This window comes from Asterias rubens, chromosome 20 (assembly GCF_902459465.1).
Source record: "Asterias rubens chromosome 20, eAstRub1.3, whole genome shotgun sequence".
Lineage (NCBI taxonomy): Eukaryota > Metazoa > Echinodermata > Asteroidea > Forcipulatida > Asteriidae > Asterias > Asterias rubens.
In genome coordinates, this window is record NC_047081.1 from 1,894,065 (window position 1) to 1,916,181 (window position 22,117).

The 22,117-nt window shown below is 40.1% G+C and overlaps 2 protein-coding genes across 2 annotated transcripts; both read left to right on the plus strand.

Annotated features, from left to right (window-relative positions):
* Window positions 1–1,636: 1,636 nt before the first annotated feature.
* Window positions 1,637–14,856, plus strand: LOC117303752 (wings apart-like protein homolog). Its single transcript, XM_033788078.1, has 16 exons — window positions 1,637–1,727; window positions 2,822–4,049; window positions 4,710–4,775; window positions 5,723–5,944; window positions 6,541–6,677; window positions 7,203–7,314; window positions 7,968–8,216; window positions 8,704–8,815; window positions 9,020–9,200; window positions 9,587–9,735; window positions 10,024–10,139; window positions 10,758–10,913; window positions 11,433–11,625; window positions 12,340–12,428; window positions 12,930–13,025; window positions 13,603–14,856. The coding sequence occupies exons 2-16, from the start codon at window positions 2,904–2,906 to the stop codon at window positions 13,666–13,668; spliced, it is 3,090 nt and encodes a 1,029-aa protein (XP_033643969.1). The 5' UTR covers window positions 1,637–1,727; window positions 2,822–2,903; the 3' UTR covers window positions 13,669–14,856.
* Window positions 14,857–18,175: 3,319 nt separating this feature from the next.
* Window positions 18,176–20,753, plus strand: LOC117304078 (eukaryotic translation initiation factor 4E-binding protein 2-like). Its single transcript, XM_033788572.1, has 3 exons — window positions 18,176–18,449; window positions 19,440–19,613; window positions 19,969–20,753. The coding sequence occupies exons 1-3, from the start codon at window positions 18,308–18,310 to the stop codon at window positions 20,004–20,006; spliced, it is 354 nt and encodes a 117-aa protein (XP_033644463.1). The 5' UTR covers window positions 18,176–18,307; the 3' UTR covers window positions 20,007–20,753.
* The last annotated feature ends 1,364 nt before the right edge of the window (window positions 20,754–22,117 follow it).

Here is a 22,117-nt window from a genome sequence, read left to right on the forward strand (position 1 = left end):
ACGTCAACAGCTTTGTCAGTTTTAAAGGCAGTGGACACTATTGGTAATTACTCAAAATAATTATTATCATAAAACATTTCTTGGTGACAAGTAATGGGGAGAGGTTGGTAGTATAAAACATTGTGAGAAACGGCTCCCTCTGAAGTGCCATAGTTTTCGAGAAAGAAGTAATTTTCCACGAATTTGATTTCGAGACCTCAGATTTAGAACTTGAGGTCTTGAAATCAACCATCTAAACGCACACAACTTCAGGTGACAAGGGAGTTTTTTCATTCATTATTATCTCGCAACTTTGCTGACCGATTGAGCTCAAACTTTCACAGGTTTGTTATGTTGAGATGCACCAACTGTGAAGGCTAGTCTTTGACAATTACCAATAGTGTCTACTGCCTTTGAGTTTCGGTTTAACAATGCAATTAAATAATTCAATTAAGGTGACAGGCAATGCGTGTCTCCCATGGCACATGAAGGTAGCCCTAATAAGGTCTTCCATATAGTTTGTGGCCTGCCTGTGTTTAGGATTTGAAACTTTGCGTGGTGGGAGTATTAATTATTGGGGTCAAGGGACAACCTTCGGTGTGACTGTGGACGGATGAAGCACCTGTACCGAATGCCTTCCATTCAAAAAATAAATGTTTTAATTTACAAAAAAATTGAAATGAAATAGTACGAGCATGCAGGTGTTAACATGAATGGATTGTTGTTTATTGGCCGGGAAAACCAATTATTGTCACCTTAATAACACAAAATTAAGTGTTTCAGGCTATCGTCCCGAAATAAACCATCTCACTTCTCAGGATGTCGTCAACTTGCGTCGATGGTGGTGTCACCATTCAGTAGTTAATATCCCATAAACCCAACAACCTGGATGGCACTTCCAGAGCTCCGTATCAAGGTTTCAACACGACGAAATAAACTCTCATGAATTTAGTGTTTGGGGGTACGGGTTCTGAAAATAACTGGTGGTTTCAACAACCCTGAGATTGTGGTGGGGGGGGGGGGGGGGGGCTCAATGACTTGGGATTGAGGTAGAAGGGGGAGGATCACTTGTGGCATGAATAAACCCGGCCCCAATTTTAGCTTAGCAACGGTCAGTAAATATAAATAATCTCCAATGATACACCAAAAAGACCTGCTACACTAATAACTTCAATGAAATGGTGAGCTTAAATCAGCCGTAATCCCTGACCCTCAGAACGGATTAAGGAAATCGTTTAATCCCTCAGAATCACTTTCGAGTGGTTGGTGTCTTCGGCTATGAGAAGAAAGTCCTCCATCATTCTCGGGAAGTGGGTCCTTGACGGTATTTCGTGACTTAATCTTTAAGGAGCACACTGGCGCACCACGAGGAGGGTCCAGCAGCTCCTCTACGCTACGCAATCGCTTTGTGCTTATTGTTTTGTTATATGTAAGCACTGGCCAAGTCCTAGAAACTGTTATCCTATCAGCCCATTATTTGAACTTTAGTGAAAAGTTACGTCACTCGTAGCCTCGTATAGTGTGATCGGACGCAGGATGTTCAGGCTACACGTCTCTCGTGGTCAAGAAATGAGGGCGCCCTCTGTTGGTCATTTTGTGCCCACGTCAACAGATCGGCGCATGCGTTCTCGATGGAACTCATTCAAAATGGCGAAGATTGCATGTTGATCGCGGCCGATGTTTTTTTGTACAAAGGAAGTTAAACTTTTCCGTATATTTCGAGTTGCATGTTGTAGTTGCAACCTGAGGTAAGCATTTTTTGAAGTCACTTTTTCCAGGGGACTTTGTTAGATGAGCCTGATTTAGTATTTCGTGTGAAACAGTGCAATTATTTGTATATTTAACTGCAATTGTTGTTGGAAAACTTGCGAGGGATCTCGTCCACACTCAACGGTGCGAGTTTTAAACCGTCCGACCGTAGTCCGAGTGCGTCGGATCCTCCCTCCGTGGACCATGGACCACCTGACCGTAGCAATATAAATACCCTGACAAACTGTCACCAGAAAGGCGAATTTAAACATTTTGTTCATCCATTACATCATCAACAGACCAGCAGGCCTCACTCACTAGTCACACTCACACTTTCACAGCACAGTCACACATTCTCTGGCGCTTATTTCTATTCTAATTTCAACTCTAGTTCTCAGAATCAGATGAGCCCGGTGAGGACAATTCAAAATTATTTTGTATACAAATATATTGATTGGAACCTTGCAAAGGGCACCACCACAGAACAAGCACCGAGCACCACCACGACAGTGAATGAATTGATGTGTGGGTGCCAAGGGCAATGATTGATGGGTAATTTAATTTTGAGGCCTGCAATCATCAGCAAATTATTTAATCCATCTTGTCCAACAAATTATGACACATCATAAAAAAAAACATAGTTTTGAACATTAATTCAAAATATAAAAAAAGGCCAAAATGGTAATTTGTTTTTCTGCTTTTTTAATTGAAAGACATTATTTGATGTTAACACATCTCTTTCTTGCTTGTTGTTGGCTAAGTCATGTGGGATTATCTGTCTCCCGAACATTTGTCTCAAAAAATACATTTTACTTTTACTGTTTAATTTATGGTTCCTTTATGTTTAAATTAATAAGTTATAATTCTAATTGATTAGGCCAATAAAAACCAATAATTTGTTAAGCTACCCCTCTTTTTTTTTTTTTTTTTTAAAATTCCAAATGAGATTTTGTCAATAGATAATTAGAATCCACGGAGGGAAACCGCTGAGGGAAACCACTGAGGGAAACCACTGAGGGAAACCACTGAGGGAAACCACTGAGCTAACCTGACTTTAACAACTCTTTTCATTATTTACCTTTTTGTCGTGCAGAATTGCAGAAAGCAAACATCTTACTAAGTTCTCTCTCCCAGTTTGCACAAGAGACTTCTTTAAGAGTGCGTTATAAACCACTATGCCCAGGTATGGTACAAAAACATACAGCCGTACACTTCGTGCAGGCTTGATTTCCAATCAGCAATTCGATGAACTCTTGACTGACTCTAACACTCGACGACGACCCTCGACCAGATCCTCCCCTTCAAAAGCATCACCCAATAAAGCATCCCCGATGAAGGCCCATAACGCAGTTGGGAAACAGATGGCGGGAAACTCTGCCGGAGTACAGACAGTGCGGACTTCCAGGAACAACTCGGAGCAAACGGACCCGTTGAGCAGCCCGAAGAGGAGGCGTTTGGATAGCGGAAGTGACGACCCCTTTAGTTTCAGTAGCGACGATGATGCTTCTCGGTCACCGATCAAGAGAAATGACACTCGTGCCGTTCCGATGGCAGCGCAAAACAAATTCACTGGAATGGACACGCAGCCCGCTCTCCGTCAAACGAGGGCAAGCAGCGCCCAGGCACTGGCGGAGAGTAAGATTCAAACCAGATCATCCGGGTCGACGAAGTCTACGACGGCGGCAGGAGCGGTTGATCGAACAAAGAAGCAATCTTCCATCCTGCGTTTCGCAAAGAAACTGGGCAATAACGACTCGACGCCTGCTCAGAGACAAACTGGAACTCTCCCTAAACCCCACGATGCAATTAGAACGCTGCCATCCGCTGCCTTGAATAGCATGGGGATCAGGCCGCACACCAAGCCTGCCTCAACAAACTCTGTGGACTACCTCTCTCAGGTCAGTAATTCCTCGGAAGCGAGCAGCGCCCTCTATAGTCTGAACAGCACGGGACACTCGAGCGATCTTTCCTCAGGGGATATCCTTAATTCAATAACCTCGCACGTTGCCTCCAGCGACGAAGACAATGTTCTGCTGCTCTCGGATGGAGACAACCCCCAGCAGTCTAGATCCCAGACTCTCTCCAACACCTTGAACAGTTTCACCCCTCAGAGTCAATCCTTCAACTTAGATCTGACCGGTGGCGCACCAAAACCCGGCAACCAGAAAGCTCCGTCAGTCACAAACTCTTCTAAAGATGAATTTGACTTCACGGACAGCGGTGAAGAGGAAGACGAGGAGGAGGAGCGGCCCGTTCTAAATCCCACCAAGGGGAGAGACAAAAATCCGGCAGTTAAGAAAATTTTCAACAGCCCAAAAAAGGTAATGATTATATCCAAGGTAAAAGGATTTGGTAAAAGGGTGTCCAAATTTGCTAGAAATTTAAAAACTGGGTGTCTAAATTGTTCACAGTACATAAATGACAGATAAAACAGGGTGCCAAAATAAAGAACATCATGTCCAAAAGACACTCAGACACCCCTCTTGCTAACACTATGGTGATGTCCACAGATGGCAGGATCTGACAACTCTCCCTGATTGTGCAGAAAATTACCTGAAAATAAACCAATCTTTCAATTGTGTCCCCATTTTGTTGGATGCAGTTCTAATTGTCTTGCTGATTGATGCACAAAATCTCCCTGATTACAAGATAATGGCAGCTTTGAATTTTATCAAAGTCCAGATGTTAAATTGTTTATACTTATGGTTCTTGGTTAGCAAAAATTGTTTTTGTATGTTTGTGTTCTGTGTTATTATGAATTTAACATCAAGCGGTGAAGGTGCTTTTTACTTAAAGTTGGATTTTGACGGGTTGTGGTTGAAAGAAAATAAAAACATTTTGTGAAGGGGCAACAACAATACCAGAGCATTAAAGGCAATGGCCCTTAGAAACTCAAAGCCTGAAGAAAATAAATCATAATTATTCAGCCATTTTTGATTTCACAATTTCGTTAATATTTTATCGCTTGTTCCATTTTGTAGTCTCCAGCTAAAGCTCGTTACAATGCACGCTCATGGAATGCACCAACGAGTCCAGAAGACGCTCAGGTAGGTACACCATGAAAACAAGTGTTTGTCACACCCGACCAGCCTATCAAAGCGCTCAGTAATTTGTTTCTGCCAGGCAGGCCTGTGTGCTTTGTTTTTACAAGGGCAAGGGCACCAAGGCATTTTGTCTTTGGTAAAGGGAAATTGTAAATTTCAAAGGGGCATTTCAAAGGCAGGAAGGCATTGATGAGGGGGCGTGGAGACAATCGCCTTCATTGCCTCTCTGAAATATCAGCCCAGGCAAGGTATGAAGTAAGCTTGGGCGATATCGATTTATTTTATTCACGATATATCGCCGACAATATATCGTGATATTCGATATAATCGCGATTGATTAAGTTTGACATCATCCGTCTTTAAACTCCCAGTGAAAGTTGTAGAAGAGACAGTCATAGCATAAGAGAGGTGTTCTAATGACCTATTCTGCTGGTTTTACTCCAAACCTATGGGGTGTAAGATGTCTCAGCTAGGAAATACATCGCGTTATTGCGATTGCGATTGCGATATCGATTGCGATATATAGCGATATTTCGATTAAAACCAAATCGATCCGATATCGAAATCATATCCAAATTAGTATCGCGATATTCGATAATACAAGTTCAGTATGAAGTGTGAGACCTTCGTCCTTTATTTGACACCATGTAATGGTTTATAAGATGCTGTGGCACAATATGCAGCCATTCGAAACAGGATCACTAGGGGTGAACCAAGTTCATTTTGAAAAACATTTCACTTTGAAGTAATTCAAAAAGACCAGTCTCTATGCCCCAATATTTGAATCAAAGAAGTGTTACTGTCAGTAATATTTCTCACATTGTGTGTTCCTATCGGGGATTAATCTTCCTGCAAGGACAAAAACGCTCCAAATTTTTCCGCAATATCTGAAACGATTAAAAAAAAAAATTGTATACTTTGCCTTTAACCATTTTCTTTTTTTTTTACAGAAAAATGCAAGTGTGGAAAACCAGCCTGGAAAAGCTCAGCCTTCGCTGCGAAAACACCAGTCAGATCCCGCGAATCGTGCATCAACGAGTGGTTACGGCAGTCAGGGTGCCAGATTTGGGATCAAGCAGGGGGCGAAGGGGCTGACCCGGCAGGTCACCTACCCTACGAAGGTCAACCATTCCATTGTGACCTCTTTGAAATGTGACAAGCAGGAGAAAGGGGTAAGTGACGCTGATGGAGAGCCAATTCCTTAAACCCATTCTTCAAACCCAAGCCGACTTTAACCCATTCCTCAAACCTTAGCCCACTTAAACCCATTCCTTAAACCCATTCCTCAAACCCACTTAAACCCATTCCTAAAACCCATTCCTCAAATCCAAGCCCACTCTAACCCATTCCTTAAACCCATTCCTCAATCCCAAACCCACTTAAACCCATTAATAAAACCCATTCCTCAAACCCAAGCCCACTCTAACCCATTCCTTAAACCAATTGCTCAAACCCAAACCCACTTAAACCCATTCCTAAACCCATTTCTAAACCCATTCCTTTAACCCATTCCTCAATCCATTCCTCAAATACATTCCTCAAACCTACTTCTCAAAACCAGTCCTCAAACCCACTCCATGTCGGGTGAGACTGAGTGGTCAGACAGTAGGAGGGGTTGACTGTGTACTGTGTAAATGCATTCACCATATCATAATGCAGGCTGGCACAGTGCATCTATCAATCATTCAAAACAACAACAGATTGAATGGCCACATAGTAGGAGGGTTGACAAGTTGCAAATTGATTTCCGATTGTACGTCATTTATAGTTGTACACAGTCGTCCAGCACGTCAAGCAAGCTACACAGTGCCAGGAATCCGGCGAGAGCCAACAATATTCCGATGATATTGAATACCTACGTGATGGTTTAGAGCCGATCGCATCTACGTCTACACGTTGTCTCAGGTATGTATACATCTGTACCGCCCCCCCAAATTCTCCAGAATTCATTGCTTCGTTTGGCCTAAAGTGATGGATTTGGTACTGTAGCCCCAAACCACCTAGTCTTAGCATGAGGTCAGTAATGGCTCTATTCAAAATTCAATCGTTTGGACCATTTTGATGGATTTTGGCCAGCTCCTGTCCATTATACATGCCATCAACACTAAGAACAAACAACTTAATAAAGCTGTTGGGGCAGAAAAAAAGGATTGAAAAATTTCTTTGCTAAGCAAAAATTGAGTGGGGTACCAGTCATAACAATGTAAACTTAATGTCATTTTTGGCGGGCAATCTGTTTCTGTTAAGCAATACTTTTCTGTTCTTGGTAGTTTTTGTTTGTTCAGGCTTAGAGCATTGGGCCCTTGTAACATGCTCGTTACATCAAAGGTCGTCCTTGACTTCACTGTGGGCACTGTTTGAGTTTGTACGATCACATGCAACGGGTCTGTCGTGTTAGTGTTTTATACTTTCCCCGTTTTGTTCCATCAGCACTATCAGTTTGGTGGAGAAATGCGCTGTTCCAGCATTCCGGCTACATCTACGAGCCCACGGCACCATCAGCAAGCTGTTTGCTGCCCTCAGGGATGCAGATCACTACCCGGTAAATATCAATCGTAACGACATAACGTTTGCCTGGTGGTTTATGTTTTGATATTTGAAATGACAAGTTGCATCCCCCATAAGGTGATCCCTTGGCTGCCACTTCCCAGGTTGTAACGTTAAACTGAGTTGTGATTCCTGGTTACACGGTGCTTACAGGTTGGATGGCTTCTGAATGGCGCCCCGACAGATATAATAACAAAATAGGTAGAATGCCAACATTAGGGCTACATAGCTCAGTTGGTGGAGCACGACACAGTAATCTAGAGATCACAGGTCCAAGTCCTGCTCTTGTTAAAACAAAACAAAATCAACTCAACAGACATGATAATAGTTTATTTAAATCAAAAATGGACTCCGTCCAATCCGTAAATAAATAAGTTTCAATCGGATGAGCCTTTGTTCTTGATCACCAACTTTTATTTTGAAACTGTGCTCCGACCAAAGTTTGTTTGTGTTTTATCTTTTTGGTAGACTAGCCAGCAGGGCCGTGTACATGTAGCGTGTTGTTTTACTAGTCCACCAGCCTCTTCCTGTGGCCATATTTGATATTAAATAGGAACGCTTTCTAAAACTGAACTAACCAGTCGGACCTCTTGATGAACTACAGTTACATGCTTGGCTGTTATTTCTCTCGACTTGTCATTTTTGCAGAGCTTAGCCTTTTGCACAGCTGGACTGATGTACATGCTCAGCCGAGATCGCCTTAACATGGACCTGGATCGAGACAGTCTGGACCTCCTCATAAGACTGCTCAGCGTCGAGTCAGAGATTGCGTCGGACGAGTGGAGCGAAACGCAGCGGCAGGACTACGACCGGACGAAGGAGAAGATGCGCAGCGTGCTGGAAGAAGTCCCGAATACGTGCAGCATGGCGAAGGATCTTGACTTGGATGGATTATCGGTAAGAGACTTAAATCCTAACTTGAGTTTTAGAACCCATCTGCCTTGAGGTGGTGGTCCGCAGTCATGGCCAAAATGTTTGGCCCACCTGAGTGCAGGGTTTGCCCCTGACCTTTTTAGCAATTTTGTTGACTTGAGTCGCTGACTTAGACTTCAGTTGCCAATTTCATTGAATTGCGATTTGACTTGGCTAGGGGAAAAATTACTTGTGACTTGACTTGACTTGACTTGAGCAAAAATGACTTGGTTAAAACACTGCTTTTTAGTGACTGGCCAGCATGACCAGTTAGCTTGTCATTTCAACAGTTTGTAAACCTTTTCACTTGTCAAATGAAACAGCGGTGCTCTCTAATATAAGTCTACTCAGCTGGACCACTGGGAGTGAATTCTGAACGGTCCTCAGATGTTTTGATTTGGGCAGCGGACCACGATTACCAAAAAGTTTCACTTTGTAAAATTGTTGCACTTGTGTGTTTTGGATCTTGCAGAGTGAATATCTGGCCATGGAATCTTTATTATCGTTAACTTCAAGACGTGCCGGAGAGTGGTTCAAAGAAGAACTTCGTCTAGTTGGTGGACTGGACCATATAGCAGACACAGGTAACATTCTCATTGATTAACCCTCCTACTCATTGTATCATTACCCTGATACAAAGAGTCCGAACAAGGGAAAATTGGCAAAACTCTCCTTTGGAGCATTTTGGAAGGTTTTGAGGTCTTTGTATTGTGATATTGTGCGGGAATGAATTATTAATTATTATTATTACCCCCACACTAATATTTCCTTCCCCTCCCTTACTGAAGTCATCGGAGTTCATGAGAAACTCGCTGCTCTGGAGCCTGGAGCAGACACCCCTAACCTAGACCTAATTGAGAGATTGAGTGGATGTTTACGAGTCTTGGAGAACGTCACTTTCTTAAACACAGAGAACCAGCAATACCTCCTGGAGCTCAACGACTGCAGCTTAGTCAAGGCCTTCGCATGGTGAGTAACATTTGATCGCATTACCTACTGTTTCGAACAAAAGAACCTAGACTTCCTGCAGGGAGATTGTGGAGATATTGTTTAGTCTCGACATTATGGGGAGTCCTACTGTGTGTGTGATAATAATAACTAGCTCCTATATCTCCCATTTTCAAATAATGTATCAATGTTTTTTTACAATAGTGCCGTGGGGTTGATTTCACTAAGAACTTAGGACTAGTCCTAACTTAGGTCTAGCCCTAGGAGATATAAAAAACTTAAGGCTATGTGAGTAACTCATCCTAACTCGAGATAAAACTTGTCTTAACTCTTTTTGAAATCCATCCCTGGTCATTGGGCCAATTTCCTAGCACTTACAAATTTGTTTTGTCTTCTTTTACTTACAGCATGGTACCTTTGTGTTGCCAGCGAGTTGAGAGATTCAGTGAACAAGAGAGGACAGTCCGGATTGGCAAGGAGAAGACGCCCGGCGGGAAAATGAGATTGTGCCTTCTGGCGTTGTTGAGAGTCCTCCTAAACATTACCCACGACAACGGTAAACAAAAACCGGGTTCATCTCTTATTATGCCATGAAGTTTTCCCAAGTAAAACCGAGTTTCAAAAAGTAGAGTCTATTCTGGGCACAAATCTCTTCTTATGATAGTAATAACAGTACACTTCTTACAATAGCGCATCACACAGAAGTCTTGATGCGCTTTACAGCAATTAGTTCATTAAACACCAACTCAACGTGTAACTGTTGAGTCCAAGTCAAATTGTGTTTTAAATCATTCCTCAAAAAATTAACTTGAACTTTGAACTTTGAACTTTGAACTTTGACCAGAATGGGGAAGTATGAAAGTCGGGGAGCAGTCAGGTCTGATCAGCAATATCCTCATCTGTGTACTCCAAGTAGCTCAACATATCGCCCACGACCAACGCTTTGACCTCCTTGTATTGGTAAGTCATGATCTTTAACCTCCCATACTGGTAATAGCCATGATCGTTGACCTTTCTTAGTTTAAGTTTCTCGGCCGGAATTCATGGCTCTGCTTACTTTCAAGTTCTACGCAAGCTGTGTCAGCGAAGAAAGCCTAGTAATTTTGACCATGTACGCACACAAGCAGAAATTCCACTGGTAACCTGTGAAACACGCTTGACGTAAGCGGGAATTCCCTGTGTCTGTAGGCGCTGATTCTTTGCTTATGGTAAGCAGAAATATGAAATTGGGCTTTGATGATTCCAACTTGAAGAAATATTATCAATTGGGCTTCCATGGGCAACAATTTTGCTAGCGTTGTTTTTTTCTGTGGAATGGCTCCCATTCATGGACAGAGTTGAGCGGAGATGGAACTCATGCAATCTTTCGCTGCTAACCATATTCCTTAAACCATCTCAGCTAATTTGGAAGTATACTGTAAAATGTCACCGATACATTAGCTACATTGCTCCTACAATGCCCAAGCTTAACTTTAAAAAATGTGGGCCGGTACTCTGTTCCTGCTAAAGCAATATTGATCTGTGCTTAGCAAGTTTTTGTGGCTTTATGAATTGGAAATTCTCTTACCTTGTCCACAGAGTCTGGGAGTCTTGATCAACCTTGTGGAACACTGTCCGGGCAATGCTAAGATTCTCACTAACACAAAGACAAACTATTCCTACGATGTCCAAGCTGATGACAGTAAGAAATTCACCACCGTTGGGGAAGTCTGCTCACTGGAAGCTCTCACTCAGGTAATAAAATAAACTTCAAAGTTAAATTTAATAGGCGTTATAAACGATTGGTAGAGCTGACAGTGTTTTTGTTAATGTGATCAACCATTTACAATGAAACAACATTAAGGTAATTAATTGTTGGTTTTACCCTAACACTGATGTGTGTTAGCACTGTATACTCGTTTTTTTTCCCTACTCGGGTAGGATTTGAATATCTATTAAAACATTCTGGTTGTGTCTTTCTCAATTATTCCTTGAATCAAAGGTGTGAGATGTGAACGTTTGAACCATCTTTGAAGGTTATACTTTATTTTGGTGTTTCTAGAACCATATGAGTGTGAACGCACCTTGTTGCACTGAAATTACTAGACTCTCTTCGAACATTTAAGAAGTGTATCAAACATTCTCTGTATCCTATCTTATGCGCTGTGTTCTTGACGTAGTGGCGCTATATAAATGCCCTATATGGATGTATGTATTACTCTTTGCTTGTTGACGTGTTATATGTATCGATTTATCAATTGTTCATCTCGGCAGTTATTTATGCAACGCTATCGAGCAGCATCTCGCGCCGAACGGGAACCGGAACCCGGCGAGGAGCAGCCAGACGACGACGAGGAAGATCTTAGCGAGGCCCAGGCGGGCCTGGAGTGGGTAGAGATTGAGACGTCAGGCACTGGAGGCAGCAACGAGCTCACCGAGGAAGAAATCAAACGGTCCGTCAGTAAAGGTACGTGGTAGGGTCCTTTTATGTGTTATACCCAATGTTCCCATATCCTACAACGTCAAAACTACAACGTCAAAACAACTTCAAAACACGTTTTTAAACGGTTTTTTTTTTAGCCTAAAATATGCCTGGCAACAACAGTGTACAACTACAATCATGTAAAATAAGCCTAGTACATGCTCTCAATGCACCTAAGAGCATAGTAAAACTCAATATTTTCTAGGGTACCATTGTGGGTATCATGTCCCGTGGCGTTATGGCTGCCTCGCTCCGCACTTGCGTTGTGCCTTTGAAAATTTACCTTTTTTTTTTCAACGGGCAGTTGCATGCCTGTTGATTAGAGCAGGACTTTAATCAATGACCTACGGATTAACATGCTTGTGCTCTATTAAATGAGCTGTCCATCTAGCCCTATGTTGGCGGTCTCCCTATGGTGTCAATATCTTTATTTGTGGAGCCATCAAGTTATTAACACTTAGGAAAAATGACAGGGTAACTTTTAAATAATCCTGGCAAACTAGATATAGGCCACCTCCCCCCCCACACTTTAAAATGTTGTTGTTAGTGCAAATACATTGTATGTCTGTTTCTAAGAAATGGCAGAATAAACAATAATTGTTTTTGAAAGGTCTGGTTCTTTTAAAAGTACTGTGTCATTTTGGAGCAAACTTGAATTCCTACTAAGATGATATTCACCTTTTCTTATCTCCTTTACAGTTCTGCATACAGCAGGCAAGCACATGGAGGACAGCATCGTAGCGTCCTACACAGCGCTTCTCATCGGTTGCCTCGTCAAAAACAATCATGTGAGTCGAAGCCTTCACTTCTTCTATCTGGCAATAGACCGATGCATTATGCTCCGCCCCAGTGCATATTGACCAATCACACCCCTGGTTGCACACCAAAAGTCCAACAAATAAAGTCAAACTTGGTGGGGTATGCTTGACAGAGTTTTGCAGATTGGCATTGGAGAGGCTCACATGTTCTTGCTCACACGTGCACCGTGGGCGGAGCCTAATGGATCGGTCTATTGAAAGCAGACACACCGTACAAATCCAAATGAGAAATTCATAATAAGAGAGAATATATTTCATGATTTTTGGAACAAATAACTGCTCGAGTTTAAACTCCTCCAACTTTTTGCCAAGGAAGGACAAATAAACAGTGAACCAGTTACAAATATGACTTTGGCTGGTAACCTTTGTCCTCTAGGTAGTCTTGAACAAGGTTCTCGAAAAAGTTTATTTGCTTTGCTCTAAGAAATGTTTGTTAAATGATTAAATTGATTTGATGTTCTTTTCCCCCAGATGAACGTGACTAGAGTTCGTAGCTTCCTTCCTGAGGGCGAGTTCTCCTGTATGGTCCAGATGCTTCAGAAGTTTCTCTCCTTCATTGAGCTCACCGTAAGCTGAGATTCATGGTTAATTTGAAAACGTCACTCACCCCCAACCAATTTCATCCAAGACCATTTTGGCTTGGGCTAATAAGCTTTGACGAACTATTGTTCAGGATTTAGTGACGCATGATGGGAATATGCACTGCAATATATATTTGGTTTGTGGTAACACCATGTGTGTGTGTGTCTACTTGCCGGTTAGAGTTTGGTCATGGGAGAAGTGTCTTGCTATATTTTCTACTACTGCGTAGTTGATTTTTGGATTTTTGAGAGACTTCTCAGTTCTGAAAAGAACTTTCTCAGTTCTGAATTGAATTGTCTTACTTTATTACCACTTCCTTGGCATAAGGTAGAATGTCGGCTGGGACTACTTCTCTAGATCTAGCCTATTAAAGGATTGTCACTGTTTTGCCTAACATGTAGGGATAAAATAAATTAATGTGCTTTATCCTTGATGAAAATTTCAAATCTTCTAAATAAAATTTTGAATTTTGGCAGGACGTTCCTGATTAGAGCACAGAGCGTTGTGTTTTTATTAGTAGTATTTTAAAACTTGTTCTTCTTTTTATTCTTACTCCATACAGAATGCAGCTGGCAACACGGGCAGTAAATCCATATCAAAGATTATAGAGGTACTGGATCACCTTTAATTAAAATGGTATGTTCCTCTTCAATTAAACACCTAGGCAGTCATGTGGATCATTTGACTTCAGTTGAAGGGGGTGTGTATGTACATGTATCTGCGTGCACAAAGCTGAACTTTGTTTATATCCTTCGGCAGTGAATGCATCAGAGAGGCAAAAGGAGAAATATTTGTTTACCCTTAATCAAAATGAAAAAGTCCATCTTGTAGTGTATTGATACAAGTTTTGGAAGACGCCATTTGCTGTTTGGGTGAAACCATATCTATCGAGGGAAGAGTGAAGCCAACCTCTTAGCAAAATGGCTCAACCCACATTTGCAAAATTCTTGAAGCCATGGACTGTTCTATGTGGCTCAAAAGGGGGGAAATAAGCCTGTTTGTCAAGAGTGGGTGCTCTGTGGTGTGCTTGTTTCAAATACTGTGTGTCGCAAATTATCTTTCTACCGGAGGGAACTTCTATTTTTGTAAATTGGCTTAAAGTGAATGTTGATAATTTTAACGAGTTCACCGTTCATTGTACATAACTTGTCATAAATAATAAACAATATTTTTAAGGAGTCGTGATTTGACTATTGGTAATAATCTCAACTTTCAAATATTGCACTGCGGAAAAAATTATGTTGGCGGGACTTGTATGCAAATTTACTCAAATATGGCAAGTTTTACTTTTCAAACTTTCAACGCCTGCATTTCTTCAGGTTTTGGTGTTATTTTTAAATCATTGGTAATATTGCAGATTTTGAATGAACATTTTTTGGTGGTCTAAAAAAAAATGCAAGCGGAATTTTATCAAATTTAACTTGCCGGGAGAGTTTATACAAAAATCGTCGTTTTGTTAGTATTGAAAATCAGGTTGATCAAGTAATGTATGAACAATTGGACAACATATCTACAATGAAGTAATTTAATTTTAATTTGAAGCGATATTATGGTAATTCATGGTGCACAGAAAACATTTTATGGTGAATGAATTTTTATTTTTCTTAATTTTGTTTTCATTTGATTTAATCTGTATGTACTCGATGATGCAATGTGTAATTTTAATGAGTTTTAAAAATTGTTAATAGTTTTAATCTGGATTTTTAAGAGTTAGATTTTTTAGTTACGCTGTTCTGCAATGGAAGGGTCGCCCAGGGCCCAATTTCATGGCTCATATTCCCCGCTTACGTGCAAGCATCAAATTTCTGCGCTAGCCTTGTAAGCGTAGAATGCCTAGTAACCTTCAGTACGCACGCACAGAAGCTCAAATTCGCGCTAGCCTGTGAAGTTCGCTTGCCGTAAGCACAGAATTCCATGCTAAGCGCCAATCTGTGCTTACGGTAAGCAGAGCAATGAAATTGGGCCCAGGTCTTGACCTTGGTGATCCTTCAAAAGTTTCCCATATAGACTTAATGTTTTTTCAAGCGGTGAAAAGTGCCCTTTGCAAAATGAGAATGGCCTTGCCCTCTCATCGATGAAGTTCCAGGCCAGCTGCCTCAGTCTTTGCAGGGCACAGCAATTTGACCTTCAGTAGAGGTCACTTCAAGTAAAGACCTTGCCTGACCTTGCCTCAAATATCAGGCCTTGAAAAATGCCACCTTGGGCAAATTTCGTACAGCTGCTCAAGCAGAAATTATAGCTTGAATGTTTTTCTGCTAAGCAATAATAACCAGGATACCCATCATAGATGGTGCATGCGGTATGGTATTTTAGCTGGTCACTTCATTCTGGTAAGCACAATTTTGTTACGCTTAGCTAAAAAAGCCTGCAGCTCTATGTGCTTAAGCCGTGGTACATATCACAGGAAAACTCTTCACCCCGTTCACAAGTTTAAAAATAGACCCTTGTTTTAAAGTTGACAATTCAATGTTTTTTAACAACCACAAAAAAAAACACAGAATAAACTTCCACTACTATTGGACAACAATTTTAACAATTAATGATAGTATAGACAGTTTAGATTGCCTTGTCATAATATCCGACACAGAAATGAACTTTCTCTTATATTGAGTTTGTGTTTTTACAACTTGTGTGTTAACAGAAATTGGGTTTTCGTCAGTATTTTTGACATGTATATTTGTAAAGAAACAAATCACTAATTATGGGGTTTTAAAATCATATTTTGTGTACATTTTAGTTGTGTTTTAAATATTTGATTTTTTAGATTAAATGAATGTATCCCTGACTTCCAATCATGTATTATAGGAACAACTGTTTTGAAGGCACCAGTCTGAATCACTCATTTGAAACCGAATTGCATCAAAATACCTTTACAAGCGTTTACTAAGCGTATTTTTCAGCACATCCCTAACAGGTATTAGTGACGAGAGGTATCGATACGTCGCACTGCCAATGGTAGCGACGCTGACTTTACATACAATTGGAAACTTTGGAATGCTTGGTGGCAGCAGACTTACCAGTTAAATTTTCTATTGTTGGCGTAAATTTGTGAATGCGCAAATTACCGAAAGCAATGGATTACCTGGTTAGTCTGCTGCCACCTAGTGTTCCAAGAGTCCCGCATCCCAGCAACTGTTGTGCTTGTGTCATTCAGAGTTCATGTTTTTGAATTTGCACGGTTAGTTCGCCCTGTTATATTTTCATCACCAATTTCAAGTATGGAGCAATTTAACAAACCTTTTATATAGATTAACATGCAGTTTAAAGGACAGTTTCTCAATGTTTAAATATAATCTTGCTGCCAAATAGAGGGTGTTGTGGTTGAGCGTCTAGGGTGGTGTAATTTACAGGGTTCACATCTTGGCCTGATCAATCATGACATTTGTGTCCTTTAAGCAAGGCATTTTATCATAGTTGCTTCTCTCCTCTCCACCCAGGAGTACAAAAGGAGAGTAAGCTGGGATGGACTGGCATCCTGTCCAGGGGGAAAAGAACTATTCTCACTCGTTTAATGCAAAGGAAACCGGATAAAAAACACCAGTTTGATTTATAGCCATATTGGCTCGGGACAGACTTTACTTTGTGGCTAAATATACTGAGAGAAAATGCAACAACTGTGTGGTTGTGATTTATCTTGCCTAAAGGTTCTGTCATGTTGATGTTTCGCTGGGGGAAAACAAGTTGGTGCATTGGTGATTCTGAACTTTGACCTATTCTACAACTAACTGTATAAACAATAAGCCATTTGCGAGTTAGATATAAAGAGATGGTATACCATTGATAATTACTACAAGTATTAATGACCATAAAAACTTCCTTATTAAGAGGCATTGCAGCTGTTAGTAATGTATATCTATAAAAAAACATAAATCCCTTGAAAAGAATGTGGTTTTAGGGGAAGGGGGTTCAAAAACATTTAACTCACTCTGAGAAACGTATTGTACCCTGAGGTTTTGTATTTCAAATATGGATTATTCTTTTCACATGGCTATAGCCACTCCTGATTTTCGGCGTTATCTCAAATACATGACAACCTTTTGAAATGAAATGTTAACACACTAGTTTTATTGTATGTATCTACATTTATATAGGATTAAAAACAATCAAACAGTTCTATAAACCAAAGGTATACTTTCCCTTTATATAAAGTATGGACAAGAAAAAAGCCGATGCACTAGTGAAATGACAAGTTAACTGTTCTTGCTAGCTAGTCATTGAAATAGTTAAGGCGCACGAGTGCACCTTTAAGGTAGTTTGCATATTCCTGGTTAATTAAACCCAAATACATGTAATTATGTGTGTAATTTTTTGCGACATTTTGAATTTTACAGCAAAACAAAATTTGGTTCACACATGTTTATAAAATGATAACTTGCGTGTTGCTTGGATTTCGTTGTTTCTGGTTTAAAGTTAATTATTTATAACTGGGAAACATTTTATGTACAGTTGTTTAAATTTGGGTTAAATAGATATAGTGTGGCTATTATGAATGTTTTTAATGTTTCATTTTGTTTCTTTTTTCTTCGGGGGGGGGGGGGGGGGGGGGGGGGGTAAGGAAGTAATTGTGATGTATAGATTAAACAAAATTCTTGTAAATGTAACTTTTAAGAACTAAAGTAATTCCAGATAAATAAAGAAACAAATATAGGAATTGTAAAAAAGTTTGTTTGTATATAGTTTGTTATTCTGGTGACCGCTCCCCCCTGTTTCGCACTCTAGTAAAGGGATATGAGATTTAACAAAAAGTTCAAAATTTGAGAGGTACAAACATAAGCAAGTCCAACCACTCAATCTCCTCCTCCCCCCCCCCACCCCCCCCGCCCTTTCTGACACAATGCCCCTCTTTTTTAGGCGTACGCTAAGAGGGCTACTACCATTGACCATTAAATTTATTGAAGTGAACTTTGGACAATTTGAACACAACAACAATTATCTGCATAAACATCATCTGACTGAAATTAACCCTTCGTTGCGATGTTCATCATGTCAACAGTTTGTCCATGGGGTTATTTTTGTAAACAAACCGCAACATTATAACGGTGATCTTTTGCTCATGAATATTTATGACACACCTTGGAAAACATGGTACGTCACGATATTCAACTCTGACCTCTCCATAGCCTGATTCCCCTTGCTTTCCACTCGTGACGCGGGCCTGGCTACAAAACGTAACATCGTCATAGCAAATTTTGCCCTGGTTAAGCCCAAAATAAATGTAGTTTGCCAATTTTGTAAGCTGTAAAAGCCACTTCAATAACCCAGGAGCGATGTCAGGCCCAGCACCGTCGCGCCAGATGAGCGGAACGAAGGAAATTCCCACGAGGAAAGTGTTGGTGGCGGACCCCAACCAAATGCCCGCTGATTACAGCACAACGCCAGGCGGCACGGTCTTTGGAACGACCCCCGGAGGTAAAATTAAAAACAAACAAAACCCCAAAACAAAGTCATGCACCTCCCCGTTTTCTTTTACTTATTTATACACTAGAACATGCTTTAGCAATGAAACAAATACATTTCTTATGAGGTCTTGTTAAAACTGTCAGTTTTCTGTTGACGCAAGAAACGTAAATAGTGCTTTTAAAAATGGCAAATTTGTTGTGGCTGTGCTGTTGTGTGTATGTTTTGATATTGTCTGTGTATCACGCGTGCACGTTGTGGATTGCCCATTTTGAACAGTCGGTGTGTGGAGGTTTATGGGCGGTTGTCTAGTGTGTACTCTAGCGTTTAATGCACGGCATGATGATGAAATCACATATTGTTGTATAAATGTATGTATGTAGATGCTGATTCTGAAGCAATTTCATCCCCTCAAATTAGGGAAAGCAAGCATCAACTTTTGAGTTTGACAATATCAATTTATATTTTTAAAATTTTCTTGAATTTGAAATGTATAGATGATGGGATATACAATTTATTTAATTATTAATAATTATGAAGATAGCCAGGTCTGCTAGTGCTACACTGTGTGTGCTAGTAAGTAGTCTAGGCAATAATTACAAATGCAACTTGCAAGGGCAAGCCAAGGGCTTATTTATTATTTATTAAGACTTTGTAACTAACTATCCCATTAAAATAATAAAGAAAATATTGCTGTTAGATGAAAAGTGATAAAACTTCCCCCCCCCCCGAGAAAAACAAAAACTTTGCGCAAATAATGCAAGCCAACTGCACTGCTAAGGTAGAAGTAGTATACAACTATATTGTGAATGCCATTCGTTTTTATAACTGCTTTGGTTTTTGGGTCTAGGTAGGGTCTATGTCTTTTGTGAAGCAATCATAACTGGATTTTGAAACTCAAATACATGTATGAGTTGAAACTCATTGAAGGAGGGTGAACAAGGCCGCTCAAAGTAAAAATGTTGCAAATGTTGAATATTTTTTCTTCGCATTTTTCCACAGGAACTCGCATAATTTATGAACGTCAGTTTCTACTGAATCTGCGAGACTCGCCATTGGCCAGGACACCTCCGGTCAATCTTCCCATCATCCCAGGGGTCACAGTCAAAGGTGATGCCGGGGTCAAGACTAACGGTCAAGCTGCCCCGAGTAACAACAAAGAAGTAGCAGCTGGTGGTAAATATTGATTGTTTTTAAATTTATTTATAAATTATTTCCGTTTGCAAGTTTGGCCCAAACAGTCACTAAAAGCCACTCATGGTAAAGAGCTATGTAGAAAAGAAATCAAGATAAAAATGGGAATGGGCACTTACATTGGAAAATATTAAAGTTGATCGAAGGCAGAGGTGCAAAACCAAGACCAGGGACATGGTCGTGCATTTCCTCCTGGGACTGCAGTTAGTGTGAATAATTTCAGTCAAATTCTGTTCATATGAAATTTAAGGGAAAAATAAATTGATATTTAAAGATCTACAATTGTTGGAGTGAGTGAGCAAATATTGATGAACACTTTGTTTTTTCTTTTATCCAGCTGATGCAGAAGAGCCCCAGTTTGAGATGGACATCTGAGCCCGTCGTTGACCCGGTGCGTTTAATTCATCAGGTAGTCTACCGCCCTCGTGTGGGGGAATCAATGGCCAGTCAGGTTTGGCCATAACTAGAGAAAAAGAAAAAAAATTACAAAAAAACAATCGCAGAACAGGAACATGTAAACCAAAATAAGATGGTGCAATAACGCAAGCAACGAGTTACTTCTCAAAAGACGGCGTCTGTATCGGCAAGAATGCATAGCAAGTTCAAGTAACTCAAGATGTGTTTTGTTTACTTTTTTTTGTTTTCTCTCTTCAAAAAGTGTTGGCAAAGCAACTTGGACTGCCATTTGGACAGATTTAATGTCCTAAGGCATGTTCGGACAATGTTTGTGGTCTCGGATTTGTCGTTGTTTTGCTTGGTAAATTCCAAGGACAAGGGAAACTATAACAGCTCAACTTGTAGTCAAAGAATTCTTCCATTTTCTGTTGCATCATTTTTCGACACGGCAATGTGCATTCACGATGGTGAAATCTTCAACAGAATTCAACCAAAATCTCATAAATAGAAAGGGTCTAAATATTTTGTGCATTGTTTTTATTTCTCCCTTTGCTGCACTTGCAAGACAGCTCTGGAAAGATTCATTACTATTTTTCTGATCAAAAGTCTTGATGCGTCACAATGAAAAATGGAAAGAAATGAAGGGTTTAACTGCAATAATCTAGCATGCCATTTTTGGGGTCAAAACAGAAAGAAATGTTTATTGCAGCTAGATGATTGCACTTGTATTAAGGCCAAGTAAACCAAAGTATAGTGGGAGACTTTTGGGACGCTTGGTGGCAGCAGACTTACCAGGTAAAATTGATTGTTCTTGGTAATGTGCGCATGCTCAGGACTACGTAAACAATGGAAATTTACCTGGTAATTTACCTGCTGCCACCTAACGTTGCAAAGTCTCCCATTCAATTCAATTCTGAAAGGAGTGGTTACGTCGCTTATCCAACCGTAAGAAATCCAAACATTTCTGTGGTCTTAGAAATACAAAATGTCATTAAGACCCAGGGATGTTTATTGCTAGTTAAGCTCAATCACTTTGAATTCATGCAAAGGTTGTAACAGCTGATTTTTTTTTTTTTTTTTTTTTTTTTTGTGGCAAATTCACAACCTTGGAGAAGCTTTTGACTGAGGATCCAAAAAGTGTCTTCCCTTACGAAAAATCACAAAAGTAAAAGGCAACTAAATAATTTTGGAATCCCTTCTTAAGTGCTAAAACTTAGAAGAAGAATTAGCTGTTTTCAAATTGCTTACCAACCAAAAGGTATGTGGAAAGTAGTTAGTCTCATGAGATCTCAACCCATAGCAGAGTCTTTCTCAAATGCTAAACTATCGGCCTTCGAGAACGACTCTTTGAAATATTTAAACTAGGATACAAAATATATCCATCTTTGGAAAATTCTCAGGATTTAAATTATTATTGTTTTGCTCCAAGGAAATATGCAACAAAAAACCTGAAATTAATTTTGGTTCCCGCAATTGCTGTAAAGAACCAGCCAATATTAGCAGAGGTTTAACAAATTAAAACTCTTGAGAGTAGTGTGCCCTGCAAAAAAAAAACCCACTTTAAATCAGACCTTGTGTCCCTTAAACTCTTGAAATGTTTTCAAATTCTCTATTATAGGGCGGGTATACCTTTGGTAATTGCTCCCATAAACAAATTACCATAAAAACTTACCTATAAATGAGAAACACTGTTCATAATGACAAATGTTTTCCACTATTTCCCTTCAAAGGAATATGGCTTTCAGAGAGACGGATTCAAAGATATTTCAATCTGAGAGATTGTGTATACTAATGTATTATTCTCTGTCCACTGTTTGAGGTATCCCAAAAATGCCACCACCTTTTGAAATGAAAGGTTCACAGGTTAGTTGTATATGCCTTGATTTATATAGGATTAAAACAATAGAGCAGTTCTAAAGAACTGCCGTCGATTTCACAAAGAGTTAGGACTCGTCTTATAACTCGTCGCAACTTAGGATTAATCTTAAGGTCTGCATGCTACAGTGCAGGGTTAAGATTAGTCTTAAGTTAGGAAGAGGTTTGAGAAATCGACGGTTGTATTTTGCCTCAAACAGAATGGTGGAAAACAT